The 26,681-nt window shown below is 44.8% G+C and overlaps 1 protein-coding gene across 3 annotated transcripts in view; it reads right to left on the bottom strand.

Annotated features, from left to right (window-relative positions):
* The window catches only part of KMT2A (lysine methyltransferase 2A), a 74,294-nt gene extending 55,562 nt beyond the window's left edge, over positions 1–18,732 (bottom strand). For 2 of the 3 annotated variants that reach the window (XM_029207810.1, XM_029207811.1), the window contains exon 1: positions 18,280–18,732. In XM_029207810.1, coding sequence (XP_029063643.1) covers positions 18,280–18,732 — 453 coding nt within the window. Of the gene's footprint in view, positions 1–16,085; positions 16,185–18,279 lie in introns of all 3 variants that reach the window. The other variant, XM_029207809.1, reaches the window with a different exon arrangement.
* Positions 18,733–26,681: the final 7,949 nt, after the last annotated feature.

Raw genomic sequence — 26,681 nt, forward strand, 5'->3', positions numbered from 1 at the left:
CACATGCCACAACTACTGAAGCCCGCATGCCTAGAGCCCATGCTCCGCAACTAGAGAAGCCACCGCACTGCAACAAAGAGTAGCCCCGCTACCGCAACTAGAGAAAACCCGCGTGCAGCAACGAAGACCCAACGCAGCCAAAATAAATAAATTTATTTATTTTTTAAAAAAGAATTAAAAAAAAAAGAATAAATGGGGGGGGACTTCCCTGGTGGTCCAGCGGTTAAGACTCCACGCTCCAAGTGTAGGGGGCCCAGGTTTGATCCCTGGCCAGGGAACCAGATCCTGCATGCCACAACTAAAGATCCCCACAGAGATCCCGCATGCTGCAACAAAGATCCCCAGTGCCACAACTAAGACCTGGTGCAGCCAAATCAATCAATCAATTAATCAATATTTTTTAAAAAGAAGAATAAATGGGAGGGGTAATGGGGAGAAGTGGGAAATCAGATGCAAAAATTGATAAGAATTGATTTGGTTGGAAAGGGGTAGCCACAGCAGGGCCAAGATCAAAGACAAATGAAGTATCAGAACCTTGTTAATTCTAGGATGGTATGGTCAAAGCTCATACAATGAACAGCAGGAGCTACCTCTGGGTCTCGAATGTAGACAAGGCATAACTGAAGTTTGAAGTTTATTCTAGATACATACATACGAAATTAGAGTAGGAAAGAGACTGAATAACTGGAGAGCAGATAGCAGCCTACAGCCAAAATTCAAATGGGACTGGCATTCAATCACTCCAGCAAGTATTTAGTGAGTGTTGCCAGGCACTGTTTTAGACTACACAGGTGAAGAACTGACAGAATTCCTGCCCCATGAGAAAATAACCATGTAACAAATAAAGAATGCAATGAGGGCGTGAAGGATTGATGGGGGTTACCTGTGAGGGCTGTTTTCACTAGGGTGGTCAGAAAAGGCTTCTGACCTTGGCAAACTGTGGGCCACAGGCCAAATCTGGACTGCCACCTGGTTTGTTCAGTCCATGAACTAAGAATGGTTTTTAACATTTTTAAATGGTTAAAAAAATCCAAAGAAGAATATTTTATGCACATGAAAGTTATAAGAAATTCAAATTTCAGTGTGCATAAATAAAGTTTTATTGGCACACAGCCCCATGTGTCATCATTTCTGTATTGTCTATGGCTGCTCCTGGACCACAACAGCAGGGCAGAGTCGTTGCGACAGAGACCATCTGGCCCTTTGCAGAAAAAAGTGGCTGAACCCAGATTTAGACCTAAATGATGAGAAAAAGACAGACATATAAAGATCTAGGTGGCATAGTATTCTAGCTAGATAGTAAGTGCAAAGGCCCAGAGACAGCAACGAGCATGGCATGTATGACAGACCAAAAGGCCAGTGTGGCCGTGCAGCAGAATGAGTGAGATGAGAAGGGGTGGTGCTGGAAGAAGCAGGCCTGACCAGAGGCCAAATCATGTACGGCTTTGCCAGACAGGGTAAGAAATCTGGATTTATCCAAGCAGTGGGGAGAAGGGAGATGCGGGAGAGATACCAACATGTTTAAAGTGAGGGAATAGTAAGATGTGACTGATTTACACATGGAATCTACAGTTGCTGTGTGAAGAACAAACTTCACTGAGGTAAGAACACAAGCAGGGAGATAAGGGAATAGTCCAACCAAAAGATTATAATGGGCAAGTGTGGGGTTTTGGTAGGAGAATTAATAAGAGGAAGTTGGATTTAAGGTATTTTGGAGGTAGTACAGACAGAATTTGCTGATGGGTTATTTGGAATGTGAATATAGAGAGAAATCAAGGGTAACTCTCAAATTTTAGGCCTGAGCTATTGGGTAAAGGGCAGAGTCATTCTGAAACAAGGAGAAAGGAGAAAATCAAGACTTTCTGGACATGGGAAGTGTAAGATACCTACTAAACATCCAAGTGCTTCAATGCATATCTGTTTCCTTGTCTGGGAATAGCAGTGGCTACCTCAGCAGGTGGGCAAGATTAGGTGAGATAATACATGTGAAGCACTGAGAATACTGCCTGACCCACAACACTCAGTAAACACTCATCATGCTTATTATTATTAGGCAAATGGAATGTCAAATAGGCAGCTGGAAATACAAGCCTGGGACTCAAAGAAGTGGTCAAGGTTTAGAGACAAAGATTTAGGAGTCCTCAGCATACAGATGAGGCCTGGATGAGGTCACTGAGGACAAGTGCACAGATAGAGAAGGTGGCCAAAGGCAGACTCTCAGGTGACGCCAGCATTCAGGGGAGTTAAGCAGAGGAAGGAAGCCATACAGAATACTGAAAATTAATAACCAATGAGTTAAGAAAAAAGCAGATGAGTGCCTTGTTACAGAAGCCAAGAAAAGAGTGTTTCAAGAAGGTAGTGGTCACCTGGTTCAAATGCTGCCCAAAGGTTGAACAGGAGAAGGACTGAGAATTATCTATTCAATCTGGCAAGAGAGAGGCCCTTGAGGATTTTGATAAGAGCAATTTCCTAGAGTCATGGGGATAAAAGCCCAATTGCAGGGGTTGAGGAGTGGCTGAGAGGTGAGAAAGTGGCACCTGCAATTACATACTGCACTTTCAAGGAGTTCTGTTGTGAAAGGGAGCAGAAAATTGGGTAGTAGCTGGGGGAGGACCTGGGGTCAAGGGTTTTTTAAAACAAGGATTATATTAAGACAGTTTTATATGTTGATGAGAGAAAAACTGGTGATGCAGGAGAGAGGGGGAATAACTGCAGGAATGACCCTGAGTAGATGAGAGGGGATGGAATCCAGAGTACAAGTGGAGAGTGGCACTTCTTCAGTTGTAGAAGGCAGTAAAGGATGTGCTAGTGCTTAAGTTCCCTTTTAACAGGAAGGGGGAAGCTATTAAATACCCTGGGAATGGGCTTCCCTGGTGGCGCAGTGGTTGAGTCTGCCTGCCGATGCAGGGGACGCGGGTTTGTGCCCCGGTCCGGGAAGATCCCACATGCCGCAGAGTGGCTGGGCCCGTGAGCCATGGCCGCTGAGCCTGCGCGTCCGGAGCCTGTGCTCCCCAACGGGAGAGGCCACAACAGTGAGAGGCCCGCGTACCGCAAAAAAAAAACAAAAAACAAAAAACCCGGGAGTAAATATCTTGATTCATATCTTGATTCACATATTACACCTGGTATACCTGACTCTCAAGAATCAGTAAATCAGTAAATGAAGACTACTATTTGAATTGCTCCCAAGAACAGTTCTGTTAATATTAGTTTTGAGAGCTTTGGCCTTCAAATTACCAACTTCCAAAGTATCTTGCAAGGTATTATAATTTTAGTATTTATATTCATGCTATATTTTAAGCCGAGCTCAGTAAAGAGAAATTAGACAGTAAGTTCCATGAGGGAAGGGGGGGAAGGGACTTGTTCAATGCTAATGCCCCAATACTTGGTCATCTGCCTGGTACATAAAAGATGTTCTTTGAAAAACAGATTAGATTTCCAGTCACCGTTTCTTACTCTGTAGAGTGCTATGTTTATGAATGCCATTTAGGGGGAAGATGAGCCTCTTTGCAGTTTTTCACCATTTGTAAAAGAAAAAAAGATAGTGACACCTGTAAATCATTTCCAAAAAGTGAATTTAACAATGATGTTTTTGAATGTATAAGAAGGGAAAAGAATAAAATACTCAAGCATAGTCAAATACACAGATATCAGGAGACAAACTTCTTAAGCCAAGATGGTTTCTGAAATCCAAGCAGTTTAGAAATGTACACAGTTACTGAACTGACATCATAGTCTCTTGTCAACAGAATGGCAGGGACAGGGCCAAGGCCAGATTCTCTCTGGCTACTGGTGCCTCAAAGAGAACTGTGGCTGTTTGAATGCAAAACAGATAGGAAGAGATTTACACTGTTTTAAATACGATCTCTGCCTGACACTGAGAAATGTTAACCCCCAAAGTCACCTAGGATTAAAGAGTGCAAAGACAGTAATACAATGTCCTTCAATAACAATAGTTGGTAAAATTTTCACCCACACAAGAATGAAATTCTTTTCAAATATTTAATTCAATTCTACCTAGCAACTCTCACCTCAGAAATACAAATGATACCCACTTTGTAATTAAAGAAAGAAGTATTTCCTCATCCTCACTCCATTATCAACAAGAGCAAGAAGCAAAGATGCTCAAAACAGCTAAACAAATGAGACAGGTGAACTCCACCCATCCTGCTCCGGAAAAAGAGGTCGACAAAAAGAAGCTCACTGTCTTTAAAAAAAAAAAAAAAAAAGGCAAAATGAATGCACTACATCAGATAGTAAGCTATATAGATTCTTGGCAATGCCCCAAATCACTTCACACGACCTTAAAAAACAAACAAACAAAAATCAGGACTTCCACCAAACTCCTAGGTTCCAAGTCTGAACTTATCTACATGCTGAAGCAGAAGAAATAAGCCCACTTAACTAATATACTGTAGAAATTAAATTAATCAGCACAATGACAGGGTTTATTCTTCTCTGTTTAACAGGAAAGTACCACAAAATGACTAGATCCACTTGAATAGGCTGGAAAAATTAAACAAACACCAACACTGTTTTCAGAGATGGTTCTTTTTATTACAAGAGGTTTTGGTCCTCCATATGCCAACTTTCAGCAGTTAACTTCATTTTGAGCTATATGTTCATTCAACTACAAGTTTCTACTATAAAATTTGTAGTTTTTTCTTCCAGTTTGTTCTGATCTTGCTGCAAAAGTCAGGTTGCATCTTTCCTTCTGGGCTGTCGAATGATCAACAGCAACTAAAGTAACATTGAGAAATTCACAACTTTCTTTCCTCTAAAGGTAAAAAGAGTTATCTCTCCAAAAAGCCAGTTTTCTGAAGGAGCAAAGTGAAGTTACATGACAAAAGTAAACAATCCCTTTGGCAAAACAACAAAGCTACTAAGTCAGCCAACACAATTTTGACCTAACATTTTTGAGGAATTAATGTACAATATATGAGTCGGGAAGTTTTGTGTTCTTACTAGCTTAAAAAACCAACTGACTCTTCTGACTACTACATCATATTTGGAAGTTTCATCACCACATTCTGAGAAGCACACATTAGGTGGCATTAACTTACTTAAAAAAAAAAAGTCCCTGGTATTTTATTAGTCAACACTGGAATCTCTCAAGTAGAATAAAGAATCAGGAGAGGGCTTCTCTGGTGGCGCGGTGGTTGGGGGTCTGCCTGCCGATGCGGGGGACGTGGGTTCGTGCCCCGGTCCGGGGGGATGCCGCGTGACGCGGAGCGGCTGGGCCCGTGGACCGTGGCCACTGGGCCTGTGTGTCCAGAACCTGCACCCCGCAACGGGGGAGGCCGCGGCGGTGGGAGGCCCGCGTACCGAAAAAAACAAAAAAAAAAGAATCATGAGAATTATTCTTTGCCGTTTTATAATCTTTTGTTTTCTGAGTTTATACCTGTATGAGTAGCAATTAGAAGTTACGGGAAAAGGGGCTTCCCTGGTGGCGCAGTGGTTAAGAATCCACCTGCCAGGGCTTCCCTGGTGGCACAGTGGTTAAGAATCCGCCTGCCAAAGCAGGGGACACGGGTTTGATCCCTGGTCCAGGAAGGTCCCACATGCCGCGGAGCAACTAAGCCCATGTGCCACAACTACTGAGCCTGTGCTCTAGAGCCCGTGAGCCACAACTACTGAGCCTGCATGCTGCAACTACTGAAACCTGTGCTCCTAGAGCCCGTGCTCCGCAACAAGAGAAGCCAATGCAATGAGAAGCCCGCGCACTGCAGTGAACAGTAGCCCCCACTCAGCCCCTGCTCGCCACAACTAGAGAAAGCCTGCGCGCAGCAACAAAGACCCTACTCGGCCAATAAATAAATAAATCAATTTATTTATTTATTTATCTTTAAAAAAAGAATCCACCTGCCAATGCAGGGGACACGGGTTCGAGCCCTGGCCCAGGAAGATCCCACATGCCGTGGAGCAACTAAGCCTGTGTGCCACAACTACTGAGCCTGCGAGCCACAACTACTGAAGCCCACGCGCCTAGAGCCTGTGCTCTGCAACAAGAGAAGCCACTGCAAGGAGAAGCCCGCTGCACCGCAATGAAGAGTAGCCCGGCTCACTGCAAGTAGAGAAAGCCCGCGCACAGCAACAAAGACCCAATGCAGCCAAAAATAAATAAATAAAATAAATAAACATTAAAAAAAAAAAAGTTACGGGAAAAGTATGCCTCCCTTATATTTCCAATTCCCAGTTTCTCAAATGACACCAATTTTACAATTAGGGAATCAAGCTGCCCTTCACTTTGCCACCACTTGCAGAATCCCTGCAACAATCCAGCTTCACCTTTGAACTCCAGTCATTTTATGAGATGATCTGGTTAACAGCAGACAGCATTTACTATACGAAACTTAGAAAACATTCGTTATATTTTTAATATTTAAAGCCAAATAACCTTAAATAAGCCTAGTATCCATTTATCTACAAGAAGGAAATTATACACAATTCCAGTACTAAATTCCAAAGTCCTAAAGCTTCAATAACCCACTCAAGGTTTTGGGACTAAGAGCTAGTAGGAAAATGATCTGGTGTTAATATCAGCTCTGCCCAGACTTTTGGTAATCTACATGAATAATCCCAATTCACAGTTTTCATTCTGACTGTACCGGAAATGCTTTTTGCAACCCAACATATCTAAAAAGGTTTCATTCTAAGTAATGTAAGCCCTCCTCATGGCCTCAAAAGCCAAGGGTCAGAGGCCTTTATAATCCTCATTCACATGAAGCCAACTTATTAGACTGGAAAGGATTTACAAAGCACTTGTTATAATGCATCCACAAGCAGTGATACCCTTAACAAGGGATATTCTGAAGCACAGCTCTTTAGGCTACAACTGAAAATGGACATAAAGGCTACAAATATTTATTTGTTTCCTATATTGAGACCACATCTACTACTTTCCCTGGTTTCTCTTGATGTTTAAGGTTTCCCTCTTAGCTCCCTCTTAGCTCATTTTCTAAGTTTTTATTCTCCTATAAAACCACGATAAAATCATTTCATAAAGACATTTCTTTGGAGCTTACTACTGAAAGTTAATTATTGCCATAAACTGACAATTCAAATACTTCTTAGGGAGCCAGTGAGACCCTAGGACCCCTTGGGGAATATTAAAAAGTATAAAACATGATCCATGCCCTCTAGGATCTAAATAGAAATATACTTATTGATTCAGACAATGAGAAGGCAGCTTGAGAAGTCATTTTACACATACATAGGCAGGACTCCTGTCCTTTAAAATTCACCTCCAGAGAAGATCATAAAATTATTTCGGTAATCTTTTCGCCATCACTATAATGAAAACCATCATTAGCAACAAGTTCCTTACACAACTACCCTTTGCTTCAATTTAAACCTATTTTTCTCTTATTTTAGCATCAGTAGAGCTGGAAAACAGCTGGTTACCATTCCTAATAATGGATCCATTCATGTTTTTTGAAGAGTTATTAAGTCGCCTCTTAACTTTTCATTCTCCCAACCTTTCCTCATAGGTCTGACTTCCAATCATATAATCATCTTTTGAGTCTCCTCAGAAACCTCTCCAAGGTATCCTCATCCCCTCTAAGTTGAGGAACCTAGAAGTGGAAACAACACTCAAGTAAGTGGGTGATCAGTGCCAGCATTATCTATATAAAAGATGATGCCGGGCTTCCCTGGTGGCGCGGTGGTTGAGAGTCCGCCTGCCGATGCAGGGGACACGGGTTTGTGCCCCGGTCCGGGAAGATCCCACATGCCGTGGAGCGGCTGGTCCCGTGAGCCATGGCTGCTAAGCCTGCGCGTCCGGAGCCTGTGCTCTGCAACGGGAGAGGCCACAACAGTGAGAGGCCCGTGTACCGCAAAAAAAAAAAAAAAAAAAAAGATGATGCCATCCCATCAGGATTCCTCAACATCACTTTTTTTTTTTTAACATCTTTATTGGAGTATAATTGCTTTACAATGGTGTTAGTTTCTGCTTTATAACACTCAACATCACTTTTAAAGCCCCAATCGGTACTTTTACAAAAATGTCCTTTGATGGCTCTTAAGACTTTCCTCTGCTGTACTTAAGTTAGCTTACTATTTTTCAAAATTACTCAAAATTATCCTGCTAATAGTCTTCAACAACATAATAGCTTATGCGATATGTCCTTGGCAAAGTGTTCCTAGAAGTTGTATGTATACCAAATTTTCAGTTCAACAAACATTCACTGATCACCTTCTATATGAAAAGTCACCACTGTAAACAATATAAAACATAAATGATGACTCAGAAATGGTCTGTGTCTTAAGGAAATCATAATCTAATGGGGGAAAGACAGACACAATCAAAAGTATTTACAACATAAAGTATTCTGGAGTAAATTCTTTAAGGGTAGGTATAAAGTACAGTAAGAAAACAGGAAAGAAGTTGAATTTCAGCTAGTAGTGGTATCTTGAAAGCTTCACGGAAGAGTTGGGATCTGGGGATCTGAACTGAGCCATGAAAGATGAATAAGTCAGAGGCAAGTCAAGATGGGAAACATTTTAAGGCAAAGGAAAGGCATTAGCAAAGGTATAAAGGCAGGTACACACAGACTGTGGAGAACATCTAATAGACTGGTAGTTCAATATGGCTGAAGCACTTTAAGTGAAAATGTGTGTTCAGGAGATAATGTTCAAAATGTAGAAATGTAGGCCAGCTAGATTATAAAGGGCTGGGAATTCTAAATCTTATTTTACATTCAGTGAGTAGTCAAAGGGTTTTAGGAATAAAGTGACAGAATCAGATCTGTATTTAAGAAAACCACTGGCACCACTATACAGTGAAAAGGAAGGCAGTGAGACCGGTTAGGAGCTTATGGTTTTAATCCATGCAAAGGTAATGGAAATTTAAAGTAGGATGGTAAAAACAGAAAAACAGGGACACATTAAAGAAACAATACAATAGTATCACAGACAAGCCTCATAAATTTATTGGATGGGGTGAGAAGAGAAAGGGACTGAAGGTACCACAGTGCAGAGAGCATGAACAAGCCTTCGAATAGTTACAGATTTGGATTTGAATTCTAGCTCTGCCACTTACTAGCCATACGACTTAAGGAAACCTATTTAACGTGTCTGTACCTCGGTTTCTTCATCTGTAAAAGGCAGTGTATTAAGTATTTCAGAAAATCTTTTTTTTTTTTTTTTTTTTTTTTGCAGTACGCGGGCCTCTCACTGCCGCGGCCTCTCCCGCCGCGGAGCACAGGCCCCGGACGCGCAGGCTCAGCGGCCATGGCTCACGGGCCCAGCCGCTCCGCGGCATGCGGGATCCTTCCGGACCGGGGCCCGAACCCGCGTCCCCTGCATCGGCAGGCGGACTCCCAACCACTGCGCCACCAGGGAAGCCCAAACCCTTTTTTTTTTTTAAGTGAGATAAAACAGAACTATATTTTTCCTCCTTAAGCATACTATCCTCTACTAGGTGAAATTTAACTTCTTTTTGACTATTCTGCTCGTGGTTATTTTTATTTCTCAAGTTAAGTTCCAACCTACAACTTAGCATTTCTTCTGTAATTAAATTGTTAGCTGCATTGATCTCCACAGACCAACACTTACTCTCCACTCTCCCTAAGCTAAAACTTGAGAACAAATGTCAAATAGCTACCAAGTATAGACTAATTAATCTGAACTTGGGGGCCAAGAACCCTGAAGAACCTCGGAGTTGTTTTAGGAAATCACCAAGTACTCATACTCAAAAAGATAAGGAACACTAGTTACAGGGACCAAGGGTAGCAACCCCAATATAGCTGCCTTGGCTTGACAGTTATGCAACTCATGAAGGCACTGCCTTCCTTGGTTACCTTCCTGCCTATTTACTGTCCTGTTCTTTTTATTCCCTTTTGTGCCTTATCGCTAATTACATTCTAGTTGGATACCAACGGTACCCACTGTTACCAAGATGTGTGACTGGCTTCAGTTTGGTTCCACCTAGCTTACTGATGAACTTGACACCCATACCAAAATCAAGAACATTCTAAAGTCAAGATTATAGCACTCGAATAGGTAAATATGTGTACACATATATATGTATACCTCCAAGTAAAAAAAACCTGTTACCTCGGTGGGAAACAAACAAAAAAAAAGATTAAGCACTCCTGTCCTTACAATCTGAGTCCTACTGAGTCCTAATAATAATTAGGGATTCCTCTGTACCAGGCAAAGTGCTAAGTACTTTGCATGCATAATTTCAATTAAGCCTCACAATAAACTTATGAAGCACAAGTACCACTGATTTACAAATGAAGAAACTGAAGCACAGAGAGGTTAACAAAGTTTTTCAAGGTCATTCAGCTAATAAATAGTGGAGCCAAGATTTGAACCCAGGCAGTCTGAACCCAGAGCCCATGGTCTTAATAAACTCTTAATTACTGTGCTGTACTATCTCACACTATTACAGACTACATAATGAGATTCTGTCCTTCCTTTGTAAAGGTATTTATATATGCACAAATAAAAAATCCTTGCTGGAGAGATTACAAAAGGATTTCCTCATTAACTAAGCTTAAAGAGATGTTATCCACATGGTTTTACTGCTTATAATTAAAGGCAATAATAATCTAGGGACAATGTTGTATGCTTGTGTTTGATCTAAAAATCAGTCAATATTCACGGATGGACAGAAGTTGAATACAAGCACGTGTAAATATTTATTCCTTTAGGTGTAGATATTCATTACAGATACGTGTGATTAACTACTCCCCAGTTTTTAGAACTGAGATAGTACAAAGGAGAGCTTAGTGAAAAAAAATTTCTCCAAAAACACTCCTCACAAGTAATGTTACTCCCCTAATTCAAGACAGAAAGCCACAATTACTTTGATGCTGTAAAATGAGAATGAAACAATGATGCTTCAGCAAAGCGTGGACCATAAGGGTTGGATCTCTCTAAAACAATTCGAATGTTAGAAAGCTTCATAGCTCTCACTGATGAGAAACATCAAAACATCTACACCCAAACATTCCAACCAAACCCAAAACACAGAAATGCAACAAAACAGATAAAATAGACGGAAAAAACTCCAACTCCAGAAATAAATGGCAGTTGAATAGATCCTACCCACTGGTGCCCCACAAGGCATTGCTGAAGCGATAATTAAAGGTAAAACAGCTGGGGAAATCCCTTTAGTCTATTTGTCCAACAGAAAAACAACTACTCATTTCAAAGAAAGGGGAATTTTCATACACCACACAGAAAACTGCCAACTAACTCTTACATTTATATCTTTAACTGTTTCTTTAAAACTAAAACTCATTAGAATAGTTGCATTCAAAATCTAAAAAGTTAAACCAAGTCTGAACTCTAAGAAGTTTCATACGAATCCTACAAGGGGATTTATATCATCCAAAACAACTGCAAGTCACACAGCAGCATTCTTCTTTCAAATGTCTTAGTCTTTAAAAGCAAACGCCTAGCAGCACCTCCAGCCTCCTGGTTGGCTTCCCCTGGTGTGTAACCTGACAAGGTACAAAGCTCATTGAAATATTTAACAGTGGTGGTATGGATTTCTTTGGATAGATCAAGAAAAGCAGCTCATCCTTTTTAAAAACATAAAGAACCATTTTATGGGATGCCATTCCCTCAGTCCAAGTGTCTCTGTATTTCCTCAGGGCTTTCTCAGAGAAGTTATTGAGGGGGAAAATGAAAAGGCTAACAAAAGGACCCCTTTTCTCTCCCTATTCCCAACATAATCCACCTCAGCCACAGGGCCAGTTGCATCCACACTGTCATAAATGCCAGCAATTAGAGAATTAGGCCATAAAACCACCCACTCAGGTATAAGAGCACAGGCCTCCAGCTTTATTTCATGCATGCCATAAACTTCCTTCTTTCAGGCCTTCCTCACAACCAAGGAAATGACAATAACAACAACAAAAAAGTAGCCCTTTGTCCGCCTCGTACTGATGTGATCAATGAAACCATCTGGGTCCAGGTGAAGGATTCAAGATTCCTTCTTCTTAATAAAGACTGCATTTCCTCTAGCATGGCACATATAGATCCGTTAAAGGACGTGCTGTATTTTGAGCACTAACATAACGCAAACTAAAGTGAAGCTACATTTTCCAGAAAAATTACTTTCCCTTCTTCTGAAACTGCTCTAGAAACCTAGCCAATTCCTGGTCTTCTCAAGAAATACTGGAGGCTACAAGAGTATTCTTAATTAACTCAATAATTTCTAGATCCTCCTGCAGTCTTTTCTAATCAAAAAAGTTAATTCAAATATCAAAGTTAACTCTATGCTTTAAAATCTGATACAATTTAGGAACAATCAGTAATTTCATTTGATTGATTGTCTTCACAACCACAAAACCCCGAAGTCTGTGATTTATTCCATAAGCTTTTATTTATCAAGCTTTAAATCAATCTAGATAAGACCCAAACAAACACTTTTCAACAGTAAACTCTTTAGCTTCCTTCTTCCTACTAGTGCCTATAGGGTTAAGAATCTGACTAAAATGTAGGTACCTCATGTCAGACTCATTAGTAATTTAACTTTTCTTAATTCCTGAAAATAACGTATGCAAACAAAAGAAGGTCCCATCCCAGCAATCCTAGAATAAATTCCTCCCAAAGTAGTGATAGTCACAAAGCTTCCCCCTTTCTCATAGGTCTATGCCACTGGGCTCTCCACCTTGGCAGAGGAAGAATGGAAAGAGACAAGATATTCACAAAAGGCCGGATTGAAGGCCTTCAGTTAAGTGCTAGAAGGAAGCTGAAGTTCTGTGCCAACACTAGTGGAATGTGGGCAGGCACAAAGAGATCTTAATTAGGAGACCTACAATTAAAACAGTGAGTCTCCAAAGGAGAGAGAGGCACTGCAGTCTGTTATGCCTCAGAGCAAGTGAAACAAGTGTTGCCACCCCCCCCCTAGCCACAGGGCAAGGAAGGCAACGGGTATTAAGCCTGCACAGCTGCTCTATGGAAGGCCAGCTCCCAGGTGAGCAGAGATGGGAGGGGAGTCAAGATGGGAGTATTTTCTCTTCTCAACTTCTAATCAAAAGATCAATCACTATTTTGTGAACGATGATTTCCTACAAGAGCATGTGCCTTAAGATAATTAGACGGAAGGTAAAGATGGGGACAAGTGATATGCCTTTCAGCGAAAGATGAAGAAAAGTTCTAAAGACTGCATTTGTGATGCTCAGTACAAACCAAACTACGTTTTAGAGCGTATTAACAACTACTCCCTGCAATGCAGGTACCATCACTTTGGATTTGTAAATACATTAGTGTATTGGATTTTTTCCATTTAAAAGCTCACACATCTAAAGGAATATACCACCTAGACTGAAAATAACTTCCCTTTTGGAGAGTCAGGAATCTACAATATTGAAAACATGAAAACAAATTTAGCCAAACAAGAGGGCCTCTCAACACCAGATAATGAGTTATACTTAAAATTTTATCTTCACTTTTCTTATAAATGAAATTGGTCAACTTCAGCAAAGAACTTTTTCCATAAAATCCTTACATTTTGTCCATACAATGAAAACTATCCCACCAAGTTCAAATTTCTCTTCCCAATAATAATGGCAGTTTAATGGCAAATGTACACTCTGACATTAAAAATTACCAAACAGGGCTTCCCTGGTGGCACAGTGGTTGAGAATCCGCCTGCCAATGCAGGAGACACGGGTTCCATCCCTGGTCCGGGAAGATCCCACATGCCGTGGAGCAACTAAGCCTGTGCGCCACAACGACCGAGCCTGCGCTCTAGAGCCCGCAAGCCACAACTACTGAGCTCGCGTGCTACAACTACTGAAGCCCGCGCACCTAAAGCCCGTGCTCCGCAAGAAGAGAAGCCACCACAATGAGAAGACTGCGCACCGCAACGAAGAGTAGCCCCCGTTCGCCACAACTAGAGAAAGCCTGCGCACAGCAACAGAGACCCAATGCAGCCAAAAAGGAAAAAAGAAAAAAAAAAAAAATTACCAAACAGGCTCACTGACTCTGACTTTTTAAATAAATTCAGAATAAGAAGTTCTGACCTGAGCAAATAATTAATACAACAGAGAGGAATCAGAATACTGGAGCAGAAAAGATTCCTGCGCTGACATTTAGCCCAACCTTTTCATTTTACTGATCGGAAATTTCAAGTTAAAAGTGAAACTGTCCAGACTAGTGAGTGACAGAGACGAGTGCGAGGAGAGCCCATGTCCACCGACTTTCACGCGGAGGGGCTTCTTCTAGTCTACTTGTGCTCTCTGCTTCACTTCCCTTCTGCCCAGCTCAGGGTTAGCTGTGAAGGCAATGAAGGAGCAACTCCCACTCTTGGCACATATGCCCAACCAACATCAAAAAAAAAAAATCACAGACACTCTCCCACTCCAGGACCACCATCTTTTCTAAGCCCAACCCAAGAGCCCACCTTAGTCCACCCGAACTAAACTGCCATTTCCAATACAGACAAATACATACCAATGTTGTGATTCGGTTTCCATTTATATCTAATCAAAGTTCGCCATGTTATGATCAGGGTGGAAATTCTGCTTTTAACATTTTGTGAGGTGGTAGGAATGGTAACCGGATTATGAAAGTAATAAACAAAGATTACTTGCTGATAAATAGACCATTTCTGGGGTTCACATTAAAACAGCCCAAATCCTAGTCAACAGAGAGGATGCTGTACTATGTTTAATTAGATGGCAAAGTAGAGTCACATATATACCACCTGAAACCATCCTCAGAAAAGTGGGACCCTGACACCATGCAGGCAAAAGGGAAGGCGGAAAAGCAGACCTCCGTGATTTCTCACAGTGCTCAATCAAACAAAACTCTAATTCTACTTCATAACTGTCACACAGAAAGCCCAAATAGGAGATCAGCAACATCTATATATTTTTTAAAATAATCCCATTCTGACAGACCTGGGTCATGAACAACTCTTACATGTAGTTATTACTCAGAGAGATATCAATCCCGAGGGAAGCTCAGAACCTATGGCAGTAAAGGACAAATCTACAGCTAAAGGAGTTTAAACAGGGAACTGATCTGGAAGTTCTGTCACCTTTCAACCACCTTAACTTAGTATTCAGTAAGTATTAACTTACGTTTGGTTATGAAGTTATAGTCATTATTCACTGAAAGCGAACCAGAATTTAAAGAGGCTAGAATCCTTTTGGATCACAAACCATCTCTTCATGAATCCAGACAAGCCCTGATACAGATCTGTGAGCAACTTCTGAGAAACAATCTTTAGAACTCTATGTCAGCCCGTGGGAACCCTAAACCTCCTTGTTGGAACTTTATCATTGATTTGTAAGGCTCTGTAACAAAATGCTTGGTTTCCACCTTGAAAACAACCAGGTCAAAGGATATAATCACATGATTTAGTACTAAGCCATACCATGGGTTAGCACTCATGAATGCATACCATTAACCCATCCTAGATTAACTCAAACTACCACATAAAAGGCTTACCAATGGAACAACAGCCCATTCAAGCCTAATTCAGAAAAAATACTGAAGTTTAATGTAAGGAGTCAACCACTTTCCTCATAATGAAGTAGCAACTACTGTTCAGGCAAAAGTTTTAAAGAAAAAAAGTATTAATATGATCTTATTTGAAATTACTGCATTTCCTTGACAGGCTTTACACTACATACCACTGCTAAGCAAAATAATGCCAGTGGATAAGAAAATGTTAGCACCTGATTAAAACTTTAAAGGTGATTTGTCAAAGACCAACAGATAAAATATTCTGGTGCCCAGACATTAGGTCCCTGAATCCAGGTGGCTCTCTTTCTAACCAGTCTCTTGAAAAGCTATGATTGGAAGCTGTCAGCATAAAACTTTGCTTTTGAATATGTGATAACAACATTTGGAATGTGAACACTTGGTCCTTCAGTATAAAATAAACAAGCATGCTAAACAAGAAGAAAATGCTTCTCAGGATCCCCTTAAAAATAGACTAACTTCTCCTAATAGAGACTTTCTTATTATACTCAAATATACATGGGGCTAAAATTCTACATATAACCAGGCAAGTCTCAATTTTGAAAACAAGCAGGTAAATGAAATCTCAGTAAGTCTATTTTTTTTTTTTTTTTTTTGCTGCTGTATCTTTTAAAAAAGCAAAATCAACTCACATTTAAGCACCAACTCCATGCAAGTAACCTGAACGGTTCAGTCTTTTTGTCATGTATGAGGCCTTTGGTTCTCCAACTACATGGGATCTGTGTTGTTAGCTTAAAAAATACAGAATTGGCCTTTCAAAAAAAAAATAATAATCTACAGCAACCAATAAATAGTCTCAAACAACCCTGCTGACTGCAGCTGCCTTCTGAAGGCTGGGAAAAGGAGGTGGAGAGAGAGCAGAGAGAGGCAGGGAAAAGGGACGCTGCAGCTAGCTACATCGCAAGGAACACGCCCCCATCATGTCCTCCTTGCTCTGTCAGAAGGCGGGTTGTTGTCAGTCTCCTGATCAGGATGCCTTAGAAACGATTTAAAAAAGGAGGCAGGAAGACTAACAACTAAAAAATGCCAGCTCCTTGAAAGGAGGGGCCAGGGTCCCTGGGATCTCCTCCCTCCCCTTCTGCCCAGGATCTTTCTGTAGATCTAAAGGGGTGCGGGGCACAATAGGGGACGAGGGGTTTGCCCAGGATATTTTGTGTGCACCAACGGCAGAGCACGCAGGAAACGGCTGGTTGTTATCTTTCCCTTTCTGTTTCAATCAAGAGCACTCCAAAGCAGCAACCCCCTACCCCCCTCCGCTTCAGCCCCTAGCAGCTGCTCTTCCTCCTAGCATCCCCCATCCCATTCTCCCCCTTCCCCTACGATTCAAACTCCCCCTTCTGCATCCAGTGTAAAACAAATGCGCAACGCCACTGGCTGAACCTGAACTCAACTTCCCTTCCCAGGGCAACTTTCCTTTTGGCTGAAGGGGGCTGAATAATGCCTATCAAAGCATCCCCATTCTCGCCCCAGTACTAAATGGGGAAGGGGCAAAGCTGGAGATCCTTCATCCACCTTGGGTCCCCCTCAGACAAATCAGAGAGAGAATGCTAACTCCTTCTAAGGAATAACTTTGCTTCATAACCTCTTCATAACCCTCTTTCTCTCAACCAGAAGCAGCCACCACCACCGCACTACAGTAAAACTGTCCCTTATCTACTTTCCTCACCCCAACCCTGCTTCCCCCACCCCTTCCAAGCCCCAGGATTGGCCTAGGAAAAGGTGGATCAATAATGAAATGACGGAGAAAAGAAGGGCGGGAGGGAGCTAGGTTTGAAGACTGCGTGCTCTCAGGCGCAGTGGGTGGGGTAGGAGAGCAGCTGCTTCCCCTGGGAGGATGCTGCCCAAGTACCCCACAAACACCGCCCCTCACGGGGGCCCCCTTCCCCAGAGCTGGAGGGAAAACCTGCCTCCTCTCCAGGGGGAATGGTGGAAAGCTGCTCTTCTCTGAGCCTAGAGGACAGTGGACAATTTTCCCCTCGAAGATGCCACTAATCCTTCATTCTAAAGGAGGGAAAGGGTGGAGTGAAGGTAGAGTAATCCCCTGCTACCAATAGGCTAGAAACTGCAGCTCTGTAAAATGGGGGAAACAGACTGCTGTAGGAGGAGATCGCCGTTATCTTCAGAGGGAAAGAAGGCGAAGGGAGGCAAGGTGGAGAGGAAAGTAGCTTTTTCCTGGTGGGGAAGGGCGGGATGAGGGGAGGACCTCTCCGCTGGGGGTAGCGGGGGTGCGGGTGGAGGTGAAGGAAGGGGGAGTGGCTGGTAGTGTAGGGACCTGGCCCGGGGACGGAGCGAGGGTTCATCAGGTTTTCGAAAGCAAGGTGCTAGAAGGGACATCGGTCCCCAAGGGTGGGAGAAGAACGTGGCTTTGGATGAGGCCATCCCCCGAGAGATGCCCAAGAGGAAAACTGCCCCAGGAGTAAAACATCTGCCCAGAGAGGGAGGCGGGGATGTGGCGGGATCAAGTCTCTAGGAGGGAGGGAGGGAGGAATCTCGCTCGGATGAGGTAATCTGTGAAAGGGAGGAGGGGTTCAGTCCCGGGATGGGAAACCCGGGCGAGGGGTCTGTGCCAGAGGATGTGGGGAAGGGTCAGGGGAAAGAGGGTGGGGGGTCAAACGCCCTCGGCCAGATGGGTCCGAACCCCGGGGTGGGGACGCCTGGGGGCCTGCACCCCTGGATGGGGGTCCCGAGATGGGAGGGCCATCTGCCCCGGGTCAGGGACCCCAGGATGGTCCCCGAATTGGGATGCTCCACAATCCCGGATGGGGGAGGGGAGGGGGCTCCGCAGAGGGTCGAGACCCCGGACCTGGGGGTTCCTCGCCCCCTTACCTCTCCGCTGCCGCCTCCCCCGCCGCTCTCCCCAAACACGGCCCGGAACCGGCGCAGGTTGGTGCCGATGGCGGCCGAGACCTGCAGCGCCGCGTCGAAGCCCGGGCCCACCCGGAGCAGGGCCGGCCCAGAGGAGGCTGAGGACGATGACGAAGACGAAGACGAGGCGGACGACGAGGAGGCTGCTGAGGCGGCGGCCGCTCCCCCTGGAACCCCAACCCCGCCGCTTCCCGCCGCCGCCGCCGCCGCCGCCGCCGCCGCCGCCGCGGCCGCCACAGCCGGGGGGGAGGGGGGCGCCCCGGGGCCGCCGCCGCCGACCAGGGGCCCGGGGGGAAGCAGCAGGGCCGGGACGCGTTGCCGCGGGGCGCCCCCTAGGCCCCGGCGCCCCCCACCGCCGCCGCCCCCGGTGGTCCCGGGTCGGGCGGGGAAGCGCCACCGACAGCTGTGCGCCATGTTCGCCCCGTGAAGTGAAGCAGCGAGAGGGAGAGGCGACAACACAGGGGGGCGGGGAGGCGGAGGGGGGGGGGCCGCGGGCCCCGGAACCTGCCTGGCCCGCTCGGCGCCGCCCGGCCGCCTGCACCCCGTGGCCGCTATGCCGAGGGCCGGGCCGCGCCAGCCGGCCCAGCAAGCTGTATAGCGGGCTCGGGCCCGCGCTGCCGACGCCGGGCCGCGGCTACGCCATCCCGAGGCCCGGGCCGCAGCCTGCCGCCCGCCCGCCCGCCCCGCAACCTGGATAACTGCGTGCCCCGCCCTCCGGGAGCGGCATTACTCGGGAAAAGGAGGGGGGAAGGAAGCCCAGGAGCCCGACGCGGAGCGCGGGTTCCGGGGAGAGGGGGAGGGGCGAGGACTACGGAGAGGATGGAGGCGGAGGGAGGCCGGCCGCCTGCAGCCTCTAGAGACGAGAGGCCGATTACACACGTTCCCGGGATGCGCTGGGAATCGAACCGCCCGGGAGAGCAGCTTCCAGTCTAACGCGGCTGCCGGGCCGGGGACGAGTGCGCCTTCTCCGCCTCGAGGCATGGATACGAGAGGGGTTAGCCCGGATTTAACGCTTCTAGAATAAAAGAGCCCTTATTGTGCTACAGGCAAGACGGAATTGTTGCCCAGTTTACTATATGCAAAATAGAAAGGGCCTCAATGAATGCGCTTTAAAAAATAATAAAAGAGCCCCTCCCATTTTCAGGCTGGAGCTCTCTCCAAAATGCACACACCGAGTGGTCGGCCTCTCGCCACCTCCTCGCCCTACTGTGCGCTCGGGGCTGAGAAACGTCTGGCTTTGGTGCCCTTCTGCAGAGAGTCGGGTTGTGTTTCTCCAGCCCGGGCACTGGGGCCGCGGCGTGCTCCGCTAACGAGGCGGCGTTACAACGAAGCTGAAACTGGGTGGCTAACGGGGCCTGGAGGGAAGAGGCGGGCAAAAGCGCCCCCGCCCCTTCTTCCTCAGTTCTCTGCCTGCCGCTGCATGCAAAGCAGACCCTAATGTATGCACGCAGAGCGGGGGGGCTCGCGACCACGTTTCTGATTAAGAGAGGGGGAGGAGAAGAGCGTTGGGCATTATGATACACTGGGTGGAAGGGGCCCGCCGGCGGCGAGCTCTGTGCGCGGGGTTAGTAGGCAGAGGGGGGAGGGGGAAGGGGAGGGTTAGGGCGGGGGATGCATACCCACCCGGTTCACTTTATTGCGGGAAAGAGAGGAGGGCGCCACAAGCTAGGCGTTAGAAGCCTGCAAGGCTGGGAAAGCACAGAAGGGAGGGAGGGGTTTGTACCGGGAGAACTTGTGTTGGCTGAGGCTGGGGGATCGATACACAGCCAGCAGGCCCCGGGGCAGCCTCCATCCCTCCCACCCCTGGCCGAGGTGGAGTTCGCTGGAAGGTCACGCAGCCTTCCTGGACTCCCGCACCGGTACAGCGCCCCGCCTGTAATATAACAGCCTGGGGCAGCGAATTTGGGGAGGAGGGGGAGGGTCGTGGTGAGCAGGTTGCAATCAGCTCTGGCCCTCTGGAGGGTGCACTGCAGCCTCCAGAGAAGGTCCACGGCCTCCTGGTGCTGAAAACCTACGTCCCTCCACCCGCGAACGTTTGTGCAGAGCGAACGATGGGGTGGGGGCTAGAGAGGAGCAGGGAGAGGAAGGAGACACAGGCAAGCTCCAACTCCCCCAACTCGTCCTGGATCGATCGTGGTTCCAACCGCGCAGGATGGAGCCCAGATGGTTTGCAAAGCTCACACTCCCACAGCGCACACACAGAACCAGATTCCGTTGTTACATCGCGTGGTTTACTAGGTGCAAAAAGGGTGGGAGTACGGGGAGAGTCTCTTAAACGGCAGCCCCAGGACTCTGCTAAGGACATAGACACCCCATTGTGGACGGTTTCTCCATTGCAATATATTTAGCGTTAGGCGTTGGGGGTTTTGCTTCAGTGTCGCTGCTCTGATCAGTTACAGATTGGCGACCACGTGGATTCCCTCAAGCATCCTGATTTGTTCCCTCTCTCACTCACTCTCGCTTATTTTTCTTTTGTATTTGCCGCCCCCCCTTCTTTAATATGCATAACGGTCTGCAGAGGTAATAGGCAGGGGACTGAGTGACAGGCTTTACAAAACTGTGTCAACAGGATTTCTTCCCGACCTCCGCCCCTGAGAAAACATAAACCGGCTGGGTTCTGAGTAACCTCTTCCTTTCAAGCACTCTTCTTTGGGCACAGGTGGGAGGTCTGCAGGCTGAGCGGGGACAGCAGGAAGGAAGAATGTCTGTGAAGATTGTGTGAAGTCCTCAGACTCAAGCCTCTAAGTAGAAAACTCCTTGATAAAATCATCTAGTTTGTCTCTTTGCCTCCTAACTCGTCCAGAAGGAGCCAGAGCAAGTCGGAATTTGGTTTATTATTGGAGCTTTTAAGGTGGAAAGAATAATAACTTATATTTCTTGAGTGCTTTCTGTGAGCCTGAGTGCTTTATGCACATTCAATTCTCACCAACCCTCCGAGATAATTCTGATTTTACCAATGGGGAAACTGGCATAATGTCCGAAGTCACACAGCTAGTAAGTGGCAAGACCAAATCTCATTGGGGTCTGACACCACTATCAACTAACCATACTGCTGATTCCCCAAAAGACATACTATGCCACCTTACTCCCATTAGGAAAACAACAAGTGTTGGTGAAGATGTGGAGAAATTGGACCCTTTGTGCACAGTCGGCAGGAATATAAAATGGTGCGGCCATTGTGGAAAACAGTATGGTGGTTCCTTGAGGAAAAAAAAAAATTACTATATGATCCAGCAGTTCCACTTCTGGGTATATACCCAAAAGAACTGAAAGCAGGATCTTGAGGAGATATTTGTATACCCATGTTCATGGCAGCATTATTCACAATGGCCAAAACATGGAAGCAAACCAAGTGTCCATCAACCAGTGAACAGATTACCAAAATGTGGCATACTCATACAATAGAATATTATTCAGCCTTAAAAAAAGGAACGAAATTCTGTAATATGTTACAACATGGATGAATCTTGAGGACATTGTGCTAAGTGAAATAAGCCAGACACAAAAAGACAAATACTGTATGACTCCACTTATCTGAGGTCCTCAGAGTAGTCAAAATTGTAAAGACAGAAAGTATAATGGTGGTTGCCAGCGGACAGAGTGAGGGGAGAATGGGGCGTTATTGTTTACTAGGTATAGAGTTTCAGATTTAGAAGATGAAAAGAGTTATGGGGATGGATGTGGAAATAACTTCACAGCAATGTGAATGTATTTTTGAAAAAAGGCATTCTATGCCTTACTCATAAGTTACCTTAAACTGCATGTGCTTTATTTAATCTCTTATTTTAAATTTTAATTCAGCTTATTTTTCCTGACTTATTTTTCCTGACTACATAATATATTAATATGGTTAAAAATTTAAAGAAATAAAGTTTTCACTCCACTCTTACTTTAACTACCCTCTCCTCCCGCAGTCATACCTTATCCTTTCTTAGGGGCAACTAAGATTATCAGTCTCTTGTATATTCTTCCAGAGGTAGTCTGTACCTTTACAAGCAAATACATATAGAAGTTTTTCCTCAAATGAAAAAATATCAAACCCATTTCCTGTATCTTGCTTAGAAATCTATATCTTGGAAATCATTCTGGTCAGTAGACAGCATTTCCTCATTCTTGGGGCTGCATGGAATAGATGTAGCATACTTTATTTAACCAGTTCTCTGTTAGTGGGCATTTATTTCCAAACTTTTGCTATTTCAAACAACGCTGCAGTGCACAACCTTGAACATATGTTACTTTGCAGGCATGCAAATATATCTGTTGTATGCATTTCTAGAAGTGGAATTTGCTAAGTCAAAAGGTATGTGCACCTATAATTTTGATAAATGTACACCATGTTGTCCGCTGTAAAGATTGAGTTGCCGCCCTGTAAAGATTGTACTAATCATACTGCCACCAGCAATGTCTGAGTGCTTTCTCCACACTCTTCCGAAAAGGATTTTTTAACTTCTTGATTTTTGCCAACTTAATAGACACGCACATATTTAAAACTTTTTTCCAAATGATATAAGGAAATTTTTAAGAAGGGCACCCCAAATTTTGCCCCTTCCTGCAAACTCATGAATTGCTTCTGGTTTAAAGGGACCTCTAGATGTTCATTCCCTTTTCTCCTGTCTGGAAAGATTTCTAGTTGCAAACCAGTATTGTGGTGAAACTAACATGGACTCAGATACAGTCATTGTAACTATGTGATCTTGACCCAGGCACCTAAGCTCATGATGCCTCAGTTTCCTAACCTGCTAAAATAAGGATATTAATAGCAACCTCACAGGATTATTATGAAGACTGAATGACCTAATCCAAGTAAAGTGCGTTCTCTCGCATTCAGATAGAAACACTTCCTTAGTCATTGGTGAAGATACCCCCTCTCAAATAAGCAATTTCCTTTTTCCAAACAGGCCCCCAGTGGAAAACATTGCATTAGTAGTCCCCAAAGTCCTGGAACTAAGAAAAGAATGGTGGCTGAGTCATTTAAGCTTGCCCATAGGAAGGCTTGATCACCACTGAACAGAGAGGACTGTTCAGAACCCTTAGATGCTGCTTTCTTCTGGAGAAGGAAGAGCCAAGTCCATTACTCTTCTACGAAGGCACCCTTCCATTAAGGAAGCAATGGTTGCATTTTGCTACTGCCCCTTCCATGAGTTTCCATTCCAAAAGAATTAGGTATAGCTATATCTGTGACTAAAAGGACTTTAAATAATCACCCCAGCATGAACAGCTGGCTTTCTGTAAAGGATTAGGTGTAGTCCTGGCCAAAGGCAAAGACTAGATAATTTGGGGTGAGCTCCTTGAGAACAGGAGCTGTATATTGCTTTTCTTTGTATCCCCTGTGCCAAGCAGTGTCTGTATCAGCTAAATTAATATTTGTGGAATAAATGACCCTTCCCAGCTGCACTGTTGGACCTTGGGATTTATACCCAAGGGGTCTTATTTTGTCAGAGGCAGTCACGTGTGCTGGGTTTTAAAAAAATACATTTTATTTAAAATCAGTTAAGTTGTCCCCATTTGAAACTGTACCGATGATCAAAGTTTATAGCTCTCAAAGAGAAAAAAATAATAGGAATAATTATTATTTGATTATTACTGCTTCACCTTGTAGAAGCTTGAAGGAAATGTTGAACGAAAGCATTTCCTTTTCCTCTCTTCCTGGTTACCTGTAAATTGTACTCATTTTTGTTTTTTTAAATAGTTATGGGACTTCCCTGGTGGCGCAGTGGTTAAGAATCCGCCTGCCAATGCAGGGGACATAGGTTCGATCCCTGGTCCAGGAAGATCCCACATGCCCCGGAGCAACTAAGCCCGTGTGCCATAACTACTGAGCCCGCGCACTCTAGGCCCTGCGAGCCGCAACTACTGAAGCCCGTGCACCTGGAGCCTGTGCTCTGCAACAAGAGAAGCCACCGCAATGAGAAGCTCATGCACCGCAGCGAAGAGTAGCCCCCGCTCGCCGCAACTAGAGAAAGCCCACGCGCAGCAACAAAGACGCAACACAGCCAAAAAATAAATAAAATTAAAAAAAAATTTAAAACCAAATAAATATTTATTTGGTTGCATCGGCTCTTCATTGCGGCAGGCAGGCTCCTTAGTTGCGGCTCCAGGGCTCCTTAGTTGTGGTGGCATGCAAACTCTTAGTTGTGGCATGCATGTGGGATCTAGTTCCCTGACCAGGGATTGAACCTGGGCCCCCTGCATTGGGAGTGCGGAGTCTTATCCACTGCACCACCAGGGGAGTCCCTAAATTGTACTCTTATAGTAAGTCTTCTGATTGGTGTTCTTACCTTCAACCTCTGTGCTTTCTGATTTTCTGTTCTTTCATTTATTCAACTAGCATTTATTGAACATCTACTTTGTACCAGATATTATGTTAGATCTGGAGATACAAAGATGTTATGTCACAAAACTTCCATGGAAACATGAAAAGGAAAGAGGTCTTTGAAAAACAAAGAGTACTTCAGTATTGCTCGAACACTAGGTACACGAGGGAAAGTGTCAAAAAATGACTGGCCGGGGGATTCCCTGGTGGTCCAGTGGTTAGGACTCCATGTTTTCACTGCTGAGGGCCAGGGTTCAATCCTTAGTCAGGGAACTAAGATCCCACAAGCTGCGTGGCAGGGCAAAAAAAGACTGGCCAGATCATATTAAGGAGTTTGGGATTTATTCTGGAAGGTTAGGGGGAAAGGACAGATTCCAAACAGAGACTGACATGAGGGAATTTGTGCCACACTACTGTAGCAACTGGGTGTAAGGAAGCAGGCTGATGGTGAGCCTAGAGGCAGAAGATGCAGTGAGGATATTTCTGACCTCTTCCCACGCCTTCAGACTCACATGTCTGAAGTACACTGCAATACTACTACATGCAGTAGTCCAGATGATGGGAGCAGTGGCAGTGAAGATGTAGGAATGAGGACAGATTCCAGAGGTATTTAGCAGATAGAATGACTTTTGGTGTCCATTTAGATCTGGGGGATGAAAAAGAGGGGCTTGTCTCAGGTTGCCAGCTGTAGTCGATCAAGCAGATGGCAATACCACCAACTAAGATAAGGACAACAGGAGAAGGAAGGTGTTTTTGCTTGGAGATGATGAGCTTGGTTTTAGAACACTGGAGTTTAAGATCCTGTGAGATCTGCAGGTGGAGCTGTGTAATAGGCAGTTGGATGTCCTGGACTAGAGCTCAGGAGAAAAGGCTAAAAATACAGATCTGGGACTTGAAGCATGAAGATGGTCACTGAGACTATTGGCAGGGATGAGACCACACAGAAAGACTGTGTGTGGCACACAGAAGCAAATGCGTCAAGAATAGAACCAGAAGAAACTTATCTTTCTATCTAGTAGGCTAACAAAAAGTAGCCAGTAGAAGGAGACTGAGAAAGAACGCTCAGTGTGGGACTTCCCTGGCGGTCCAGTGGTTACGACTCCGAGCTTGCACTGCAGGAGGCACGGGATCCCTGGACGGGGAACTAAGATCCCGCATGCCACATGGCATGGCCAAAAAAAAATTTTTTTAATGAATTATTTTAAAAAAATGCTCAGTGAGATAAAAGGGGGCAAGAGGGAAGCCAAAGGAAAAAGAGGTTCAACCAGAGGAGCTGTAAACAATGTCAAATGTAGCAGAGAGTTCCAGAAGCAAAAAGGACTGAGGAGTGTTTCCTCGTAGTCCCAGGGAAGTCGCAGGTGAGCCCTGTAAGTGCGGTGGCCGGGGAGACATGAAGTCTGGAGTCGGACTGTATTTGGTTGAGGAGGACAGGGAGAGAGCAAGAAGCCAGTGGAGGCAACTTTGGAGAGGCTCAGCCATAAAGGGAAAGAGGACTTTAGCTTGGGCCCCTTAACGCGTGGTTAAGAGTTTTAGCTATTTTTTGGTTATTATAAAAGTCACATATGCGAGGTAAAATTTTCCAAATAGTAGGGAAGAATATAAAATAAAAAGTCTAAATATCCCTTCCTTCCCTCAAAAGATAATCACTATTAAGTTTGTTGTCTATTATTTCAGAATATAAACACATTTATATTTATCTATCATCTATCTATATGGCTGTACACACAGACACACACATACTTCTTTACTCAATGTGATTATACCATACAAACTACGATGCCTTATCCCTTAATCTTTTTCACTTAACAATATGTCCTGGAAGCCTTTCTGTACCTTTCTGACCTTATCTCCCGCCTCTCTCTCCCTAGTTCATTGTGCTCCTACCTCTTTGACCTCCTTGCAGTTCCTGGAACACACCTGCACACTCACACTTTAAGGCTTCTGCACTCACTGCTCCCTCTGCCTGGAATGTTCTTCCCCCAGATATCCTCTTGGCTCACTCTCTCACTTCCTCCAGATCTCTACTTCAACGCCACCTCCTCAGAGAGGC

Source organism: Monodon monoceros, unplaced genomic scaffold (assembly GCF_005190385.1).
Source record: "Monodon monoceros isolate NGI ecotype Baffin Bay Population unplaced genomic scaffold, NGI_Narwhal_1 Super_Scaffold_7, whole genome shotgun sequence".
Taxonomy (NCBI): Eukaryota; Metazoa; Chordata; class Mammalia; order Artiodactyla; family Monodontidae; genus Monodon; species Monodon monoceros.